This window comes from Argiope bruennichi, chromosome 5, assembly GCF_947563725.1.
Source record: "Argiope bruennichi chromosome 5, qqArgBrue1.1, whole genome shotgun sequence".
Lineage (NCBI taxonomy): Eukaryota > Metazoa > Arthropoda > Arachnida > Araneae > Araneidae > Argiope > Argiope bruennichi.
Genome location: NC_079155.1, coordinates 123,932,172 through 123,953,771, shown reverse-complemented (window position 1 = coordinate 123,953,771; position 21,600 = coordinate 123,932,172). Strand labels below are relative to the sequence as shown.

Genomic DNA, 21,600 nt, shown 5'->3' with positions numbered 1-21,600 from the left:
TGTTACGGACTGGCTTAAATTTTTTTTTTAGTGAGGAATAATTTAACATTTATTGAAACACTTTCAAAAGAGAGCATCTTGCACGGAATTCGTATTAGTATCTCATCACAAACTGTCTTCTAAAACCGGAAAAGCATATTTTAAAAGAATTATTTAGCTAATAATTGATCACTTATTAGTTAATTTCTCGAAACATTCATTATCTAAATTGGATGCAATAAGGAACCCTTTGGTGTATTTTATCAACTAAATATTTCCTTCAGTACCATTAGAAGTTGTCAAATGTTTATATGTTAAGGTAAATGTAATAAACTAGTGATTATGGATAATCGCCACTGTTGATTATTCCTAGTCATCAGTAAGTTTAGTGGTGATTGTAAGTGATTACAGTTAATTATGCATAATCACTGGTTTAATCACATTTACCGTAGTATACATATTTCAAATCATAATATTTGATGTATATTACTAATTACTACTAATTAGCTCGATGATATGTAAAATGCGTTCCTCTGTCGGAGGTTACATGACAAGAGCGAATGTGGCAACATGACTTTGAATATTTTGTGCTGGGATTGATCCACTTTCACTGGAATGCAAAAAGCGTGTTATAAAGTCAGCAGCTGCCTAGATAGCGTATCTAACACTATGACGAATTGTATTATATGATTCGCCAAACATTTGCATACAGGGTCGTTCCTTATGGATGTGCAATCGATTTTTCTATCATGCATCTGTACATTTCTGACAGAAATAGTAATTTATACTATTATATAATCAACTAATTTTTTTGTCTTAACTTTAAACTAGCAGCCTTCCCTAACAATTTTCATGAACAATGATACGTTCCATGTTTCAAAAAGTACCTTCAATGATTGAACTTTATCAATACGGAAAGACTGCAAACGCCCGGTCAACGATGATTCGGATCTCGCCCAGATATCACTGCCAAATTCCTTCTCCTTTTTTAAATGTGATTGCTTGAATAACCACGGTGCTTCCTTTGTTTGTTAGAGAAGCTCCTTCAGATAGGAGGAGGAGGGGCATTTCTAAGGATACTCAAAAGATGTCTGAGATTTCATTTGCTTAATAACTATCAACTAAGAAGAGATCTCTTTTATTTAACATTACTTTAAAAACAATGTCTGTCATTGCTGTGTTTAAGGGGTGGAAGGGGAGTTTTTTTTATCTGTGAAAGAGAAACTCGGTTCCGGTATTCTGCGATATTTGAACTAAAATGATTTCGATAAAAAATAATGGGTGTGGCCATCACTTGAAATTGAGTTTAAATTGGGGATTTTTTTATAATATATGTTCTATTTTTAATTTAACTGAAGTTAAAGACAGAAATGGTTGGATATGATTGGTTAATAAAGAATGTTGTTGAAAAAAAAAAAAACGTTTCACAAGCTGTGGTAGTTCAAAATATCAAAATCGGTAGTTAGCATCATAAATGAGAGCACTATTGTAATGACATATATAAGCGAATTGAAAAGCTTATTCCAAGGTCACGCTTTTCCATCAGGAAAATTTATCTAGGGATTAAGAGTTCTACTTTACTTTTATTGATAAAAATCACGAAACTAAAATACGAAATTAAACTAGTCGTGCTATTTTGCAGGTAAGTTCATTTACTCTAGAAGCTGGAGACTTGAAAATAGTAGTTATTGAACTGTATCCTATCTAAATCTGATGTGGATTGAGCCTTAGTTACAGACTCCCCAGAATTGGTCTTGGCAGGCTAATATTCATTAGGAACGACCCTGTTAGCGGATACAAAAAGGCGATCTACGCAGTCCAGGGTGGTCAGGCCACCAGATGCGGGGCGGAAAAGAGGCATATGCAGGTGGACAGCACCGTGAAAGCTGAAAAGAGGATGAGGCAGACTCTGTCGACGACGACAGCTGCGTACTTCCACTCAGCGATGATATCGTTAACCCTGTCTTCGCGCTTCATGCGACACGTAATGTAACGCAGTTCCCTCAGTATAGCTGTCAGCTCCCTGTCAAAGCATCCTCGGACAGTGGCTGGCGTCGCCTGATCCTCTGAGTCGTCGATGTCCATGACGTTGGCCAGTAAGCTCCTAGAGGACCTCTGGCGGACGATCTCCAGTTCCTTTTTGGAACCGAAGATGGCCTTCCGTTTAAGTTTTGTAGGAGGGGGATGCATTCTCAGAATCCACGGAAGCCAGATGAGGAACAGGGAACGGACCTGGAAGAATATAGGAAAAATATTAAGAAGGGTTATAAAAACAAACTATTCATTTCGACTAATATGATATACATGTGATAGTACGTTCATTTAGTTTTAACATGAAGATACACATTGATTATGATTTAGAAAAACACCTGAATACCATTTATTACTTCCACTCCATTGGCTGTTTTGAAAATAAAGTGAACTGTTTTGCTCAGTTTTTTTATTTGGTGTGCGAGGGAACTTGAATTAATTACATAAACTTAAGACTTACTTTTGTTTTCACTAATTATCTATTCTCATTTATATTATTCATTTAGTCTTCAGATTTGATTATATCATCCTCTCCGGCATTTTCTTTTATCGTCAGTCAGATTATCTAAAAGGGGAGCAAAGTATTCAGCTAATTAAATATGAAATCTTAATCTTTTACTGGCACAACAGTCAACAAATAACGACAAAAATTTAGCCATCGCTGCCTAAATCAGGATTAGTTCTGAAACCACTTGATTGAAAATAGACCCTTCTTTGATCAATATGATAAAAAAAATCAAACTGCAAGATTTTTTAAAGAGGAATATTACGAGTATTTTGTATCCAATTACTCGAAATATCAACATAGCCAAGCAAAAAGCAGAAGGATATGCACCAGATATACCTACGATATAGAAATCCATGAAACAAAAAATTTGATTTTACATTGCTTTTTCTTACATCCTTCGTAAAAATGGGATTCATTGAATGATTTGTTATATATCATGCGACTTGTTTTAAATTTATTTTCCAGAACATTTTAAGCAGCAAATAGTTAAATGTAGGGTCTTAGTAATTTTAATCATAATATATTTGTATTTATTGATTTGCTGATATATTTCGGATAAATCTGCATAAATTATACGATTGCCCTTTTTAAAATAATTTCATATTGAGACAAATATTTAATGAAAATAAATTTTATAATAGCAAAATAGTGATAGATTAGAGAATACTGTTTTTAAATATATAATGAAATATTATTAAATTTGAATTTTTTTCAGAATAATGGATCACATTTCGCTAATAAATTTCATATATTCAGTCTATAGCTCAACACTAAATCTACATTTTCGAACATCAGACCAAAGGAAAAATAAAGTTTTCTTCGAGAATCGAAAATGTTATGGGAAAGCTTCAAAGTACTGATGCTATTGCGTACTTTGTGAAAACATTGTACTTGCACATCAACGTTCTATAGAATAAATATAATAACAATCTATTTAAATTGTTTTTTAAACGAGGTTCTTTCATGATTAATTGAGAATATCAGGAAATACCAGCAATTTATGAACTTTTGATGTTGGTCAGTTTCAAGTAAAAATTCACAATATTCATTTTGAATTTTTTTTTTTATTTCTTTTAAAAAGCAGTTCACACAAACTTGAAAGGTTATGAAGATTATTTCAGATTCTTACAAACATTATTTACAATTATTAAAAGTCTCTCATATTTTCAAAAAATTAATTAAAATTAAATACATGCGAGAAACCAAATTTTTCAATTTGTTTTGAAATGCTTCGTATAATTCAAATATATAGTAGTAAATTAAAACAACAACAACAACAACATTAGGTTAAGAATAAGGAAAACACATAAGAAAGTAGGATAGCACCCCTAGAGGCTTTAATCCAAGTGGTGAAGATTTAATCTTTTGAAGTGGAAAGACGCGTTACAAACATGCTTGTATCACATAATCGCCAACGACGTCACGTCAGCAGGCAATTGCCACAGAAGTAATTGATTGAGAGATTTTTTTGTTGGAACACAATCTTGGGTCGAAAATTAATTCATTTAGAAGATATAAACCTTTTTCCCATTTCTAAAAGGTATTGGTTATTTTGTGTGGCATCGTTAAGAGTTATAGCGGACAGTTTTGACATGCGGACTTGTGAATTTCTTGCCATCGCACATCGTTAAGATTTCTCTAGTATGTGGATGCTTATGACTGTCAAGAGAAATTTAATGTAGGGCAGTTAGTGGCAGTGTGTATTACTTGAAACACAAGATAGGCTTGTGACAAGGCAAACTAGTATTTGCCTGCAGACATTTATAATCGAATGTATATTACATCTAGTGCAAGGCAAGAAATGCGATATTCTAATGGTATAGTGATTATAGACTAAAAAATAAATGTGATATATTGGCGATGCTATCTAATATATAAAAATGATAGTAGTAGTTCAATTATAAGCATTTATTTTGAACACATTAAAATTATGCTTCCATTCTCGATGGCCATCAACAAGGCATAAGACCAATCACTTCAAGTGCACGGATTGAACCTAGAAAAACTATGTTTTTCCCATGGTCAGTAGTATGTTGGATGCTCACGATCGGACAGCCAATAAATTTATTTGTGTTTGCTGAAGACCGTAAAACAAAACAAAAATATCTACCCTTAAGTATACTTGAATAATAATGTAAAAAATAGAATAAATATTATTTATAATTATCCTTTATATATCATTCCATTTCAATGAACATGCTCATTGTCGACAAGAAAACAGATATCAGTCTTTCAGTCATTCTTAATTAAACAAGAAATCTATTTAAACAAAAATCTTAGCAAATTTCAAACGATATTTCAAAACTTATTTCTTCTGTGGCAGCAACGCGCCGGGTGCCAGCTAATAATTTATAAATGATTAAAATCACTGCACCAACGAAAGTTTCACTCTGTGATGTATGTTTGCTGCGAATATTCATCTTTCGATAATATATATTGAATTCATTAACACTTTAGGGGACAAATCTTTGACGTACTAGTATGCTATATGTCAAATCATTAATACGTAGACGTACGTATGCTATACGTACGAAATCATTAATACCAGTGATAAATTCTACTCGTGAAGTGCTGTGATTTAATCATCTATATGAATTTATCAGTGAAATTTTCGATTACGACTCTTTAGCTACATATTTTAATGGTAAATGGGTTTTATTCGATTTTCTGGTTAATCTTGGCAACATGAATGCGTTGATCATTAGGAAAACATCCTTTTAGACACAAAGCCCTTGCTAATTCATTTTCCGAAAAAAGACCTCCTAAGCTTTCCAACTCTATTCTATTTCCGGTTACCACTTCTTCCTCTTCCTCAAATGAATTAATAAAGGAATAATAGACGCTTTCTGTTACTTCTAAGAGATAGACGCTTCATTTTTTTTAACTCATCCCATCATGTCTTAAAAAAAAGATGCAGTCCTGATTTCAAGGCAATAAACTATGGGAGATTAAGGAAATATGCTGTCGTAAAGACAGCGGTGAATTCCGGGAATGAGGCAGAGAGTGGGATGTTTTCCATTTACGAATAACTGAATCGTTGTAGTCATTCGAAATGCGTATCACCGTAATTGGAATAATTTATTGAAAAGTATTTGAAACTTAAAAGTTTCAGTATCGAATAGTATTGATACCTCGATTTCCATATTTATTGTCTATTTATATTGCACCAAAAAATAGATTTTACTGCAAACATCATCTCTTGGCTGTGTATAGAATTAAAGACATAAAATTGGTAAAAGTATAATGTAAAAAAGGTGACATTTTAAAATTTTTCTTTCAAAATAATTTACATATACTTAAGAAAATGTTTTATAAATTCAGAGTGCGATTGAAATAACAAATGTTCAGAATATTTAGTTAAAAATAACAATAGTATAAATTTTTGTAGTGCATTAGTTATCTCTATTGACACTCTCAGACAAAAAAAAAGATTAGTGTGCTCGGGGTGTTGTATAAATTCTTTTCAGAATGCTACTTTCATGGCCGTTTTTGCTTGACATTGCCCCTAGTTACTACTTTATATCATATTTCTCTTACCATACTCAATCATCAAAGAAAAAAATAGCAAAGTTCAATTGCATCGAATAATGCAGCGAGAACCACCGTCCCATTTTTGTTTGAGTGCACTTAATAATAGAAAAAAAGGTCTCAAATATTTACACAATCCGGCATCTCATGAGTATCTGAGCTTCTGTGGTGATAGTTGAGGACGACGACTGTCATGACCACTGAAAAGGCAACCATGACCATAATGCAAGCAAAATAAGTACCTAGAAGGAAGAACACAGGCATTTGTACAGTTTCCGATGGCTATAAATTTATAAAATATTGAAATAATGACAAAACTCTTATTATTATAATCTATTAAAAATGAGCTGTGAATTCTTATTTTCACTATATTTATATAGTAGAATATAAAAATACCTTATTTCTAGAACTAAAGAAATTCTATTTTAAAAATGTATTTTATTAAGAGTTTAAAAAGCATATTTTTTTAGAAATTTATTATTTTTTAGTTTTTAATTCTTAATTCACTATTATAAATAATACAGAAATATCAAATCACAAATGTTTATACAAGAAAATGGACACATTCAATGTAAATGAGGCATTTTTTAAAAAAATAATAATGTCTTTTCATTAACTTCTACATTGAATAATTTTAACGCCTCAGATTATTTCTTGTTCCTTATGCAAACACAGAAATTTCAACAATGGTGCGTGTAATATTATCAGCATCTTCAAAAAGGGTATTCATCTTCTTCCTATTTAATATGATAGAAAGAAGAAATGTTTTGCAGATATTCAAAAAGAATAGATATCAAAACGAAAATATCGCAGAAAGGATCCCTATTGTGCTAGAACTATGAGAATGCAAACGAGAAAGAAATTTTTTTACCTTTTTTTTGTGTGATTGTTTATGATATAACTAGTAACGATTTATAGAAATAGATAATTTAAATACAGTTGCAAAAAATTATAGAAAGAACAAAAATAATTATTAAAAGGAAAAGTTTCATACATTTATGAAAATTTGAGGATTAATCTGTATTCTTCATTTAACATCCGACGCTGGAAACCGCATTGCATTTCACAGCTGAATAAATAAAATCTATGTTATTTCTGACTTTTTTTAATCTTTTATACAAGGGATATATATATATATATATATATATACATAATTTGTTAAGAAAAGGAAATAGAGAATCACTGCAAGAATAATTTTTGTTTTAACTTTCCAAAGGGACTATGAATGTGTTGATAGAAACTTGGTTATATATAATATGTAATGATATTTTAAAATTTAATTTAATCCTAATTAATTTTCTAATTTTTTAACCTATTTCAGCCAATGTCAAAGTCATTCTAAAATATTCTCTTCTTTCCTGATCCAATTCCACTTTTTCTTTCTAATTAATTCAACTGAAGCTTTGTAAAATTGATTGCGTCAGCGGTTCCCACGTTGCCGAGTGAAGGGATAGAGAATCGCTGATGCAAACGAATTCTTACAAAGGATCCCTCTGTTTCTCTTGTCAAGGTCGACACGTGTAAGAAATTCCAATCAGAATCGACACGCGTCAGAAATCTCATTTTATATAAGACCAGGCATAATTTATGTTTTTTTCTTCTTGCTTATTCTGTTGATGTGAGCGATCGTGCCTTGTCTGCGTCTTCTCTTATAAATTTAATTGTGCCTTCCCTGGATAGATTAAAGAGAATAAAACGAACTTAAAAATGCAAAGTGTCTTCTGCTTTCAAAATATTATACTTACATTATATATATATATATATATATATATATATATATATATAATATACCAAAGTGCGTTACAAAGACATAACTTTGGCTATTCTGCCATCTCCTTTCGACATACTGTTAGTCGAAGTAGAGAATTCGAGGGGTTAATAAAAATCTTTGAATCTGCTATTTGCATTTCAGAAGTAACGCGATCATTGTTGCAAATCTTCGCTGTTTTTTATTTTCTTTAATCTTTAAAAATAATGCAGCTGCAATCAAAAATTACGGTATTCATTTGATAGATTTTCGACATTTTTTATTCAGTTACGTTATCTATACTTATAATAAAACTCAATGTGTGTGTGTGTGTGTGTGTGTGTTGGCGCTCTACAGGCAAGGTCATTTGACATACAGCTATCAAATTTGGTACATGTATACCTTAGAGGTCGGGAATGTGCACCTGGGGTCCCTTTTTTTGAAATTTTAATTAGAATTTTAATTATTAATTAAAAACTAACTTTCCCGCCAAAAAAAATTTCCATTTTCCCCACCGCCAACTTTTTCGCCAAAAAAAAAATCTTCCATTTTCCCCACCGCCAAACGAGTAAGGCTTCATTTTTTTTTCTCCCAACAGAAATGAGGCTAGGGTTAACGTTTTTCGGCGGATTATTTCAAACGATTCTGTTTATTTTCTTAATGTTTTATGCATTTAAAATTAAACATTGTTAATTAATCCATGTTTCAGATTCATTCTGAAGTACTTTTGAATTAAAATAACACAGAATAAAGGAAATTAAAAATGTCTAATCTGCATAGCGTTACCCCAACTGGCGTAGAAAAATTCACTCATTTGCGTTACCGTAATTGGCAAAGAAAATTCACGCATGCGCATTCTGTTCCGATTGTTGCCATGACAACTATTATGAACGGACGATTTAAATTATTTTTAGGTTAGTTGCATGCTTTTGTAAGTAAATTGTATTTTTGTTAGTTATATATTTTTTGTATATGCTTATAGTTTTAAGTACATCGTTTTTTAAGTAGTTTTTTTTAACCTGTTTTCAATGATTTAAATTATTTTTAGGTTAGTTGTATGCTTTTGTAATTAAATTGTATTTATGTTAGTTATATATATTTTTTGTATATGCTTATAGTTTTAAGTACATCGTTTTTTAAGTAGTTTTTTTAAACCTGTTTTCGACCGATTATTTTAAACGATTCATTTTATTTTCTTAGTGTTTGATGCATTTAAAATTAAACATTGTTAATGAATTGATCTGTTCATGATGAATCTGAGAAAATTTTGTTGACAAATTCTTGAGATAATACATAAATTAAGAAAGATATTCTTTATTGCCCATAAAGTTTAAATGCTCAGTGACTCTATTATCAGTTATCATATTATTAAAAAAAATGCTTTGTTTCAGTAAAAAATATTATATTAATTGCAGATTAATCATTTACACTTTAATTTAATGTAAAGCATAAATTCTACGGGAGCTAACAGAAAATTAGAGAGATGCAGATTACGTTATGACTGAAGATCTTTATAATATTATGAGTGAATTGAAATTTGAAATTTTGAAATATTTTAATGAAGAAGCTATTAAAGTAGGAATTACATAAAATATTTAACTATTAAAATTTTAACGAGCATTAAGATTGGCGAACCGGCTGGTCGCCAAAGGCGGCTAGTTTATTAATAAAGAAAAGCTACTTAAAAGTAAATATCTATTTTTATGAAAGAATACATTGAGCGCAAAGCTCTTACCTTTTTACAAAGTGAGCAAAACCTAAATTGTTAAAAGGAAACTCAGTAGGGTTTTAAAGAAGTGAACGATATATTATGTAAAAATAAACAATATGCAAACCTCCTAAGATAACAAGCACAATAGAAATCCCCCTGTTTGGATATGAAATTTGTCCGACATTTATATTTTTGAAGCATTCCAAACATATATGCTAGAACTGAAACGATGCAATAATGTAAATGTGAAAGGGGTTTCTTATTTTTGATATATGAATTCAGTTTTTTTTATTTATTTTCACATTTTTCTATAATTCTAACGTACAAATATTGCAAGTGATATATTGCGAATTCATTTATTTCATTTTCACGTCATTACTTATATTGCCTAATTCCATCATTTGATTACAATGTTGTCCTGAGATTTAAATGATTTCGTTGTTTCATCAAATATTTAATTGCTTGATATTCTTCCATTGTTGAAAATTAAAGAAAAAGGATTCCATTTAATATCTGTTTTCTAATATCTATATAGTTTATAAGATAAATGAAAAAAGAAAGTTACAATATATCAAAATTTAAAAGATAGAGAGAAGGTAGATGAATCAGGTATTTGCGTTTTTAAATAATAGCGTTATGAAGTTATGGGACTGTTAGTGTTAGAAAAGCTCATGTATATAATGAAGAGAACGTAAATAAGGAAAATAAAATAGCACTGCTTGCATGTTTGTCATTGTGATAGAATAATGGACAGAAAGATATGTCATAGTAATTCAATACAACCACTATCCCGACGATTCATCTCGTACCCAAGGGCGGCTCATGTTACTGTAAGCAAAAGAATTGTTCAAAGTATTTATTGCTTCTAAAACTTTATGAAATACTTTGAATCATTTTGACACTAGGTCATATAAATGTTAATTTTATTACATTACCTTTATTTTTTATTTTGAAATATAGGAAATGTGCGCTTTATTATTTATAAATATCTAAATAAAAAGCGGTATTTCACTATTTTTGAATTATTATGATTCAATTAAATAAATAAAGAATAATGTTTTGCCAATCTCAATTTTTTCTTCAAGTTCTGCGTTTTAAATAAGCCAAATAATTATTCAAATAGTCCTTTGAATTTTTTCACAAATTTATTTGCTTTATTTATTTTTATAATGAATTTGATAGGAAACCATAAATAATACCACATTTTATTTGATATTCAAAGACGTTTATGAGATTTCCGAGATATAAGATTAAAGTCTACACGGGAACAGAAAAATGACGCATTATTGACTTTTATTTATTCATTTATAAAGCGTTTCATTCCGTAAGTCTGAGAAATATTTATACATGCTTTCTAAAACTAAATGAAATATATTAAGAGGAATTCTTAAATGAAATTGTTTTTTCAGACAATTATGAAATTGAGACACACAAAAAAATACCTAAACAAAAATATTAATCTCAATAAAAATTTTACAGATCACAAGAAATTCTCTTGACGAAAAAAAAAAAAAAAAAAAAACCGAGAAAAATCTGTTCTGCCATTTTATGAATGGGCAGAATTCCCTATCCGAAGAGAACAGGTATTTCTTTGGTAATAACCATCATTGTTTCATGACGTTAATGTCCACAGAAGCGAAATAATGGATACAAAATGCCACTAAATAAATGGAGGAAAAATAATGTGTAAGTAACCTTTCTATACCAGCATCTACCGGAGTTTTCTTTTTGCTAGAAAGGCAACTTCAGCAATGATTATGACGGCGCAAATTTATTTGTTTTCGCTGCTTTGTTTATAGTTCCAAATATCATACGGAAAAAGAAAGAAACTAGGCGCAACTTGCTGGCGTTTGCCTTTCTCTTGATATGAAATTGCAACTTCTATTATATCCTGCTTTTTCTTTCTTTTTTTTCTTTTTTTTTTTTTTTTTTTGAGTAAACAATTCTGTTACTCAAATTCTTTAGATGATAAAATTTATGCTTTTTTTGGAGCACAGTTGGTGGTTCTAAAAGATCAGTAAAAAAAAGAGGGGGGGGGAGAAAATAAAAGAGACAAATACTGTTACAACACAAAGCACTGAATGACATTTATTGAGTTTAGAGTATAAAAAGGCTATAGCAAGGTAATGAATCGTATGTGCTGAAAAGAACATTACTTTCTAAGGCTTTCTGGACATTTATTGTCGATTGCAAAGAGTAAAGGTCGACATCAGAGAGTAAGGCAAAGTTCTCATAATTTCATTCATAGTTGGATAGTAAAATCATTGATTTTTTTATTAGAGAGCTTCAGATAGAAATTTAAAATGAGAATTTCATTATTAAATGCCAATACCATTATGTTGGTGCTGTTTGTAAAAGTAAGTTGCATGCTGCTGATAAAACATTCCAAGAATTTATTTAAAAGAGCCCTCGCCCCATTTTGATACAAATATTAAGTTCTAGATATGTGTTTGAATGTGTTTTATATATTTATATCTCTTGAGGTAAATGATTTTCATTTCTCATTGGCTTTTACCGAATACTTTATTTGTTGTTACATTAATATGTAATTATTTTAAATGGTCATGCATTTCACATTCATTTTGATTTACTTGTATTAACGATAATGGCAACAACTTCCTTTTTATTTAATAACTTCCCCGCATAAAATTGTAGGCTTACTTTTTTGCTCTTTTTTATTATTTCCCGAAATAAAATTGCATTATATCCAGATTATTTCAAAGGATTCTGATTCCTTTAGAAAATAAAACTGAAAATTGTATTTTATGGAATAAATCGGAGTAATTTTTATAGAATAATTGTTTGAAATTTTTCATAATTTATGAAAAATATTTTCTAGTGCACATAAGACTTCACTGCTAAAAGATTCTATATACATATGTAAAAAAAAAAAAAAAAAAAAAAAAAAAAAAAAAAAAAAAAAACGTTTTTTTTTTTTTTTTTTTTTGTTGTTGTTTTAAAAAAAGATCTTGTATTAATCGAAGCTTAATCACTTCCACTTCAATTCAAATTTTACGGAGGGTGAAAGTAAATTAGAGATAACCATAATTAGAAATAAACATAATATAATGAACAGAAAGGCGTAAATCTCTTATAATAGTATCAATTATATGATTGTTTAAACTTGAAGGATAAAAATATTTTATTGAAAAAAATTATTAAGAGACCAAGTTATGTAAAATATTTAATGGTAAATTTTAAAGAGCGAACCAGATGGTTGTTAAAGGTGGCTAGTAAGACATAAATGTAATAACACAATATATGAATAAACAAAAGACATTCAAATAGTCTGATTGTAAAAAGAGTTATAAATGTCATATTACGGGATTAAAATATCTCAACATATTTTTAATAGCGTAAAATATTCATTTTTAACCGTTTTCGTGTCATTAGAAAATGAGATAATAATAAAAATCAGATTCCATTTAACCAACCAACTATAAGATTCTATTTTTTTTCCTATGAAGCAATAAATTCACATGCTTAGATCATAAAAATAATGATAAAAAAAGATAAGGGTGCACTATTTAGAGAGCAGTAAGAAAGTACAAATAAAAATGCAGACGAGAGATTACAATTTTAAATTGGCGTAGCGTGTCCATTTATACGAAGACAGATTTTTTCTGAGGAGAAGTTTTCTACAGTTGTAACATCAGATTTACCAACAACAAGATGGTAAAATGCAGCACTTGCAAATAGCAAAAGTCCATTTCTTTTGAGTTTAGAGATAATGGAAAATGCTCGATTCTATTTCATTATTATAGACATCACTAATGTGTGTTGTTATTGACTAACTAATGTCTGTTAAAAATTATAATGCACTTTTGAAGCTTTCAAAACTGCATTATAATTTTTTAATGGCTTGTATTTTAAAAATTTTTGTTGATAATTTACCTCATTGATGTCTAGAGCAAATGTGATATTTTAAGAATGGTGTCATTTGCATTGAGTGAGTGCATACGTAGTGCTTCAAAAATGGATCACCGCATGGATTTCTCCATTTTATTGTTGTTCAGAGTGGCAGTGCTTTGGTTTATTCTATGCGAATTATATTAATTATAATTAAAACAGCCTATTTGATTAAAACATTCCTGAAATATGGCAATATTCATTACTTGAACCTACGTTAAAAACGCATTAGAAGAAATGCTATTGTTATGCTCTTTGAATAGGTAGCTTACTTCGTTGAAAATTAAACGTGTTTTTATTCTACTTATACTAGAAATGCTCTTAATTTCAGCATTATCAGACGGATTCGTAATTATTTAGAATATGTTCTCTTTTGTATCCTGTCATTTCACAATTGATCACATTTAACATCATTTGCAATCGGGTAAAATAGAAGAAAAAAATTATAATGATTTTAAACTAAATCAAATATTCTGGAATCACAATCAATGAAAAAGAAATGACTGCACTAAATGCAACTTTATTTCGCATTCATACTATATAGTACATGGAAAACGGATACAGGAGAAAAACTCTTTTCTCTTAGAAAAGGTGAAAATGGTGCTGTAGTCGGAATTTGGTTCATAAAATAAGCATAAAAATCAAATCCACAAAGGTTTTGTGACAGAAAATGTTTTAATGGGCATTTTACCACGGATTTAAATTTTCAGCAGTAACATTTTTATTTTTAACATCTAAATTAGTTTTGTACAATTTACTTGTTGACTTTGAATCTCTGAACTTATTTATCAGATCTTTAATTCTTATCGTTTGTAATTTAATTTACAAAATATGTTTACAATTTTTTTGTCGTTATTATAATCATGATAATATATAAAATACACCCATAACACGATATGTTATACGGCCCTTTAAATTAGCTCCTTTATCCAAACTTCAGCAATACATAAACCGTTTTAAATGGACAAAATGTTTTTAATAAAAAATGTATCAAATATAAAATCACACATTTTTTGTGAAATATAAATGGAAATTAAAATTTAGTTCATCAAATAAAGGATTTCTTGTTGTCATTTTTCATGCCTAAATTCAGCATGCGGTGCCACTTTTGTCTTTGGTATATTTTGTGAAAATTTTTCTTTTTATAAATCTTTTTTCTATAGAGTCTAAATAGTAACCATACAAATTGACCATTGTACTATTTCTGTAAAGGAGAGCTTAATATTTGCATTTTAATTATAATCGCCTTACATATTGAAATGCAAGCCTATGGAGAATATTTTTCAGATTTTTTAACACTTTTATATATTTGTTCATTCATTTTCTGATCTACTAAAAATATGAAAATTCGGTTCACATATCAGTGCATTATTTTAATGCTTTCAGAATTTAATTATTATTAAGTCATTAATTAAAATTTGATTCCAAACAAGTACCGCTTCCTGCACAAAGTTTCTAAAACATTAGATGTTAAATAAAAAAAAATTCTGCTAATTAGTACATTATTAAATGTGCGTTTTTAAATTTAAAAAGTATTTAATTTAATGCATTTTTTTGAAATACGTCAAGTGATGATGATTCTCTTAGTGCTTTACTCGTTACATCAACAGAATATTAGCAGAACTTTTATCGAAAAAAAGTAGTATAATTCAATGGGGTAAATATAGTTAAACTGGTGTAGCATATCATTATCATTTATACTTTCGATTGATTATAATGTCTGATTAGTACTTTTGATCCCTAATGATGTCGCATGTATGTTTTAATTGATGGCACATTCACAGAAAATAAGAGATTTTTTTAAGCTTTGTATAACGATTATTCTTTTATCCTGATTTTCAGAAAACGGCATTATAAACATTAATGGATCGCTTCCTATCATTTTAACTTTACATAGAAAAAATGATACTTAACATTTAGCTTAGTAATCACATGGTGACACTTAACATCTTATTTTACACTATCTTACGTTAGGTAGTGAAATCGCGATTTTAAATTTTATTTTCATTAAAGAACATTTTACATTCTTTTAGGGCCGCGGTAGCCTGGTAGTAAAATGTCGGTTTCAGAAGCGGAGAGTTTCAGGTTCGAGATCTGATTACGCAGAAGAACTCTCGTGTGCGGGTCAAGTGCACTTTAAATCCACCGGGCCAAACGTCCGTCCACTGGTGTGGTGTGGAGAGGGGAGTGCCAGCTCAGGTGCCATCCTCGTCATCTGACCTCGGTTCAAAATTACGAGGTCGTCCCAAAATAGCCTTAGTGTTGCTTTAAAAACAGTACGTTAATATAATTAAAACTAAGCCAAATTCACATTCTTTTAATCTTTTAAAGAATATATTTGTGTCAGATAAATAACTTTCCAGATATCTTATTCTGTAATTAAATGAAAATTTTTTTTTAATTATATCGATTAATTTTATTTTTATAATGTCGTGTATTTTTTCCTCTTAATAAAATCAATTATTTGGTTTTATCCGTGTATTCCCACTTCAATATTCACACACACGCAAAAAATTGAAAGCAACAAGAAAATGGTTTTCTTCAGATGATACAATGTATCCTGGTCTCACCTATTAAGGTAAAAATGAGACTTGAGTTACCCCCAAAATACCTTACAGTCCTGCACTTCATTCCCTTGGTTTCCGTCTGCTTTAAACGCAATTTCCGTTGACAACGAGAGAAGGAAAAAGTTGAAATTATAATAAGTACAGCATTTTGAAATAAATTGTTCTTCCCTAAGCATTTTATGAGAAGAAATACGCTCCTTGTTACTGTTTTGGCTGGAGGGGGATTTTACCTAGCTAAAAGAAAAAAAAAATGGTAGAAATATTTTATCATAAATCTCTTTTCTCGGAAGTTACGGTAATTTTAAATATTTCAACGAAAGAATAAAAAGGAAATCTGATTTTATGAGCCTTAAAAAAAATGAATATTTTATTCATGTTGGCAATCCGTGTTTGAAGAATATTTTTTAGTATATATTATTGTAGATAATTGTTTCCCTAAGTCATGTCGATTTTATACTGAATAAAAAAGACTCTGCAACAATGAGGAAGACATTTTTAAAAAATGTTATCAAGAGAGCATATATTTGATTTTAAAGTAAGAAAGAAAAATAAATATCATGATGCAAACAGCACTTTGAAGACTACAATTGACTGAAGATTTAGAATTTCGCTTTAAGCAAAATATCTTCGAAATTTTCTTTTCTTCCGCGTAAAAATTCTAAGCTATTGCTATATTGTAGAGAAAATCCTGAAATGACATCATATTTTTAAAAATAGAAACAAAGTAAAAAAGTTTTGAGTTTCTTTCTTCAGATATCAAAAGAGTAAAACATATGAGAGTTAAAGTTTATCTTGAATTAAATTTTCCGGGGATATTTCATCTTTTCTAGTGTATTTATTATTTTTTGACATATGAAAGACGTTTAATGACATTATGCATTTGATTCTTCAAAAAATATTTCATCGAAATATAAATATTTTTCGAAAGCATTCATTTTTAAATCAATGACATTGTCACTGAATATCTTAATTCAAATTAACTGCTCTTTGGTTTGATTGACTTTCCTTTTATTCTTTTTAATTCTTTATTGTAAGAGATATCAAATTCGATATGACAGAATGGAAATGAAATAAATGGACTAATACAATTATTTAAAAATTTTAGTTTATTTCGATAGTTCTTTTTAAATAGATAATCGGATTCACTTAACATTTAAAATGCTTTGGGTGCATGCATAGGGTATTTTATTCCATTTTTCTTAATTCCGCGTTGAAATTACATAAAACTTCTAATAAGCAGCATAACTTCTAATGTTAGTAATAAAAGAAAACAGTCGAGACATGAAAGGTATTATGTTAATGTTGTAATGTCTTGATCTAGATTGATCATATAATGAAGCAGAATTTCCAGACAATTCTTTATTTTACAGCCCTATATACACAAATGATGGTTGGTTAAATCGGTTCAATTCAAAAAATTTCATTTTAAGATCTTGGTTAAATAAGCAGTTATTTACACCTGTAGTAGGAGACAAAATAGTCGAAGTCGAAGGGTTTTCTTGAAACTCAGTTGGTTCTCGGACTCCGAACTCGTAGGCGTAGTCCAACAGTCTACCTACAATTCGTTTCTTCTCTTCTTCTAAAAAAAAATCTCCGCACTTTATTTCGGCGACAATCGCCGCCTCTTAATTTACATTGGTCATTTGAGCTCTCTTTCGGCCAATCGGAGTTCTACAATATGCTCTATCAGCGGCGCCAGTCGGTCGTGGGAAGGTCCGTCTTTTGTGTGATGCACCTTTCATAACTGACTATTCTGGAACACGGAGTTATCATAATCCTTTCACAATGAGCAACATTTAGCATCCAGATGTTTGGACACCCCTTTCTCTTTGAAGGTACTCTCAATATCTCTTGGACGAGGAATTCCCCCATGTGGTCTTTCACTGTATTCCCTAATGAACAGATGCGAGACTACCCAGGTGAAAAGATCCACCATCTGGCTATCTCGAGGAGTTTAGTAAGTAACAGCGACGACATAACTGGCTGTAAATGTCTTATCAGTACTGGGAAACGGAGAATGTTACAATGTAAATACAAACGAAGAGTGTTGTGTATGAAGAATGCTGTATGTTTGCATGCATCAAGAAGAACAGAAATTGTAATGGGACATGCTGTCGCTGATCATGCAGAAGGAATGAAAATATCGAGAGGGGAAAAACGCACATGTTTCAACTTTCAGTTTCAACAATAACAAAAACTATAATAACCACAAAAATTGTTATTTAATTTTTACAAGAGTTATCTGAAGTGACTGCTGCTGATGTAAATGCAGATTCTAAAACGATGTCGGGCGCCTTCGCTCTCTCTATATATGGCACTTTTATTTCAGGATCCTGAGATTAGAACTTTTTGAACTTCCATTCGGAGCGGTTACTATCCCTCTTAGTTCGGCGAAACAATTGAGTTACTCTAATTGCTAAATATATATCTGTTCTTCTTTCAACCTTCCTCTCACTTTTTTTACTCAATGCCTCCTGACACATGTGCAGATACTCTGAGGTTTTTCGAATCCAAGAATGAGCAGTATGCTTTTGAGGATATATGTTGATATGCTTTAATGACAATATACTATAACGTTTTTTGTTTTTCCACATAAGCTAAGTGCATCAGGACTTCCAGATGTGGATTCTTTTCACTAGGAAAGTCATTATGTCTGGTCAATTGTTATTATATCCAGATGTGGGAAAACAGTTGTAGATCCCGTCGTTTCAAATAAATCCATCATGTCTTCTAGGGAGAGGAACGTCGAAACATACAGATGTTAAACTTTTATTTATTTATTAAGAGACTCCACAATCCATCAAGAATCGATCCATCACCAGCAACCATTGTCATAACATTTAGATAAACTCAAGCGCACTTCTCCCGACGTGCACTGCAAATTGCTTGTAATTGACATGTGCTGAAGAGGCGATCGGCTACAAAGATGGCTCCATGACATACACCCCCTCGGTCGGGTTTAGATCAATAAGGAAGCTTTGCTGAGCAACTATTGGGTGATAAAGAACTCATGTTCACCAATGAGAAACTGCAATCGGAGATTTGATGAAAATAAAATGCAGCTTTTTTCCAGAGAGAAAAAACAAAAGAAAGGTCTACGAAGGAGAGATTGGAGAGAGACTTCAGAGCGCGTAAAAGTTGTTCCTGATTGTTTGAGAAGTTCCGCGTGATTCGAACGTCTATATCAAAATCCACCCGATAAATATAGGAGGATTTTTGGAGATGCCCTGGAGTAGCCGTTTAGAGCTATCCCAAAATATGATCACCGAGGGTTTCTGTCCAAACGTTGGCACTAAGCCTGTGGCGGGATATTCCTGGTACATTGTCATGGTAATTATTCATCGCCCTCATTTGAGCATTATGTGTATTGACAATGCCTACTGGGTTCAGAATCTGCATGTGATTTTGGTGAATTGTCACCCTTTGAATGTTACACTTCAATTGTCTATTACGTCTATTCAGCAGTTTCTATGTTCCACTTCAATTTTTATTCCTTTTGACGCCTACTAACAAACTCCTGAGTTCGTTAGGCTATTAACAGAACAGCTTGTTTGTTTAGAATATATACATTTTTGTGAAATTGTTGAACAAATTAATTATGTTTAACTCAAAAAATCAATCAACAATAATACGATTTTTTAAAAATCTGAGTGCAGGTGAAAATAAGTCAAATGAGGTTTCTTTATTCATTTGAATAGCACATGTATTTATATCAGTTATGATGATTTTAAAGTTTATTTTCAAGTCGTTTGCAATGTATATATAAATTCAAATGAATATAAGGAAAGAAAAATAAACTCCCTACTTGCATGAAATTTGTTTGAGCACAAAAAAAGATGAAATATAAAAAAATAATCACATTTTCATCTAAAATTCGTACATTTATTATAAAATGTTTGATTGTTTAGGAAACATTTTTGCGTTTAATATGAAAAGTTTTCGTTCAATGCCAAAGTAAAAATATCTAATGCATTAAAATAGACTTTATTCTGTTGCCGAATTACATTGGATTATTCTAATAGATGTTTTTGTTGTGCATTAAAGTGTCTAGACTGTAAATTTATTATTTTAAAAAAAATTGTGATATAAAGATGTTTTCTTTTTCAAATACTTATATCACTTTTGAAATATTTTAGGATCTAAACGACTATAAAACTACCGATGGGGATAAATGCCCTGCAGTCGTTATTTATTCAGCTTGCAAAAAATGGAGGTAAGAGCTGCATTAAAAATGGATATAAAATGCAACTTCGTTTGTTCACATCAATATATTGTGTTCACCGGGAAGAAAGGGCAAAGAAATAAAAGGCGCGTGCAACATCGAAATGTAAAAGCAAACGGTCACGGAGGCGCGCTCAGGCTCCATTCACAAAAGGAGAAAATTATTCACGGTCTTGTAGTCAGCGATAAAAATGGAAAATATAAAAAGATCGATAAAATTACAAAACAAGACCGAGAAAACTAATTTAATGGGCGTGAAATAAATGTTCCTATTTACATCCATTATTTCCAATGTTGGAATTTCGAAGGAAATGAATGTCCGAATCTAAAACTCGAAATAATTGCTTAGCAGGAGTGTAAAGGGACATTTATTTTCAAACTCAAACCATTTGGAGTCTGCGGTTTTATTGACTGCCTACCAGAGAGTACGTAATACAGGGAAGTCGAATAGATTGGCTTGAATTTTCGAATTGTTTATAACATAGCAATACAGAGCATTAAAAAAAAGAAATTATTAATTTTTTAAAAGCTAATTTACCAGTAATAATGTTTTTAAAAATGAAATCGGTTTTCACTCAAGCAGCATCATTGTAATTAACCCTTTAAAAGGTCATTTTTTTTAGTCATAGTATAGTAAAACATTTTTAGGAATAAGGAAAGTGATTCATTTTACTTATCAGATAAATTTAATTAATTTATTGTGTTAATTAATAATTACGTAACAAATCAAGACACACCATTTTGTGGGAGACAAGGAACTGTAGCATCTAAGTTTCTGTCTTATTGGAAAATTTGACAGAACTTAAGCCAATCTACATATAACTTCACTCAAAGATTGATGAATTTGGTGAGAAGCATACTTCCCATGGCCTTACAAAGGGTTAAATAAACATTCGAGATATAGATACTCCTATGCTTTTTCAAAATCTGCATAATAAAATTGAATGTTTATTTATTGAGACTTTATGCAATTCCATATCGATTGACGCAGTAGGACGAATTTTGAAGCACATATTCCTTAATATTAAAAGAATTAACTTCGCAGTTAAAAATTTGTTACGTCCTTTCTAAAGAGATTGAGAGAGTAAAATAATTTTTGATTTTGTTTACTCATCTTAATTTTAGTCATAATATTGCACATTTTTGTATCATCATAGAATTTAGTACAATTTAATACAATTTTTTTTTTCAAATTTAATAACAAATTCTGTTTTGTTATTGAAATATTAAATCCATTTTGCTATTTAACTGCACTTACCGCGTACGCAATTTTAACAATGTGATTTTCTTCGTAGTACAAGCACTTTTTATTATGAAAGCACAGTAATTTTTTTTTTAATACTGCTATTTAAAATTGCTTCAATTTTTAAAAACTATTTTGAAGATTTTTCTCATTTTT

The 21,600-nt window shown here is 30.3% G+C and overlaps 1 protein-coding gene across 1 annotated transcript in view; it reads right to left on the bottom strand.

Moving 5' to 3' along the window:
- Positions 1–1,806: 1,806 nt before the first annotated feature.
- LOC129968558 (neuronal acetylcholine receptor subunit alpha-7-like) overlaps positions 1,807–21,600 on the bottom strand; it is a 191,113-nt gene continuing 171,319 nt past the window's right edge. The window contains exons 8-9 of the mRNA XM_056082572.1: positions 6,179–6,288; positions 1,807–2,211 (exon numbers count right to left, since the gene is read on the bottom strand). Coding sequence (XP_055938547.1) covers positions 1,807–2,211; positions 6,179–6,288 — 515 coding nt within the window. The remainder of the gene's footprint in view (positions 2,212–6,178; positions 6,289–21,600) is intronic.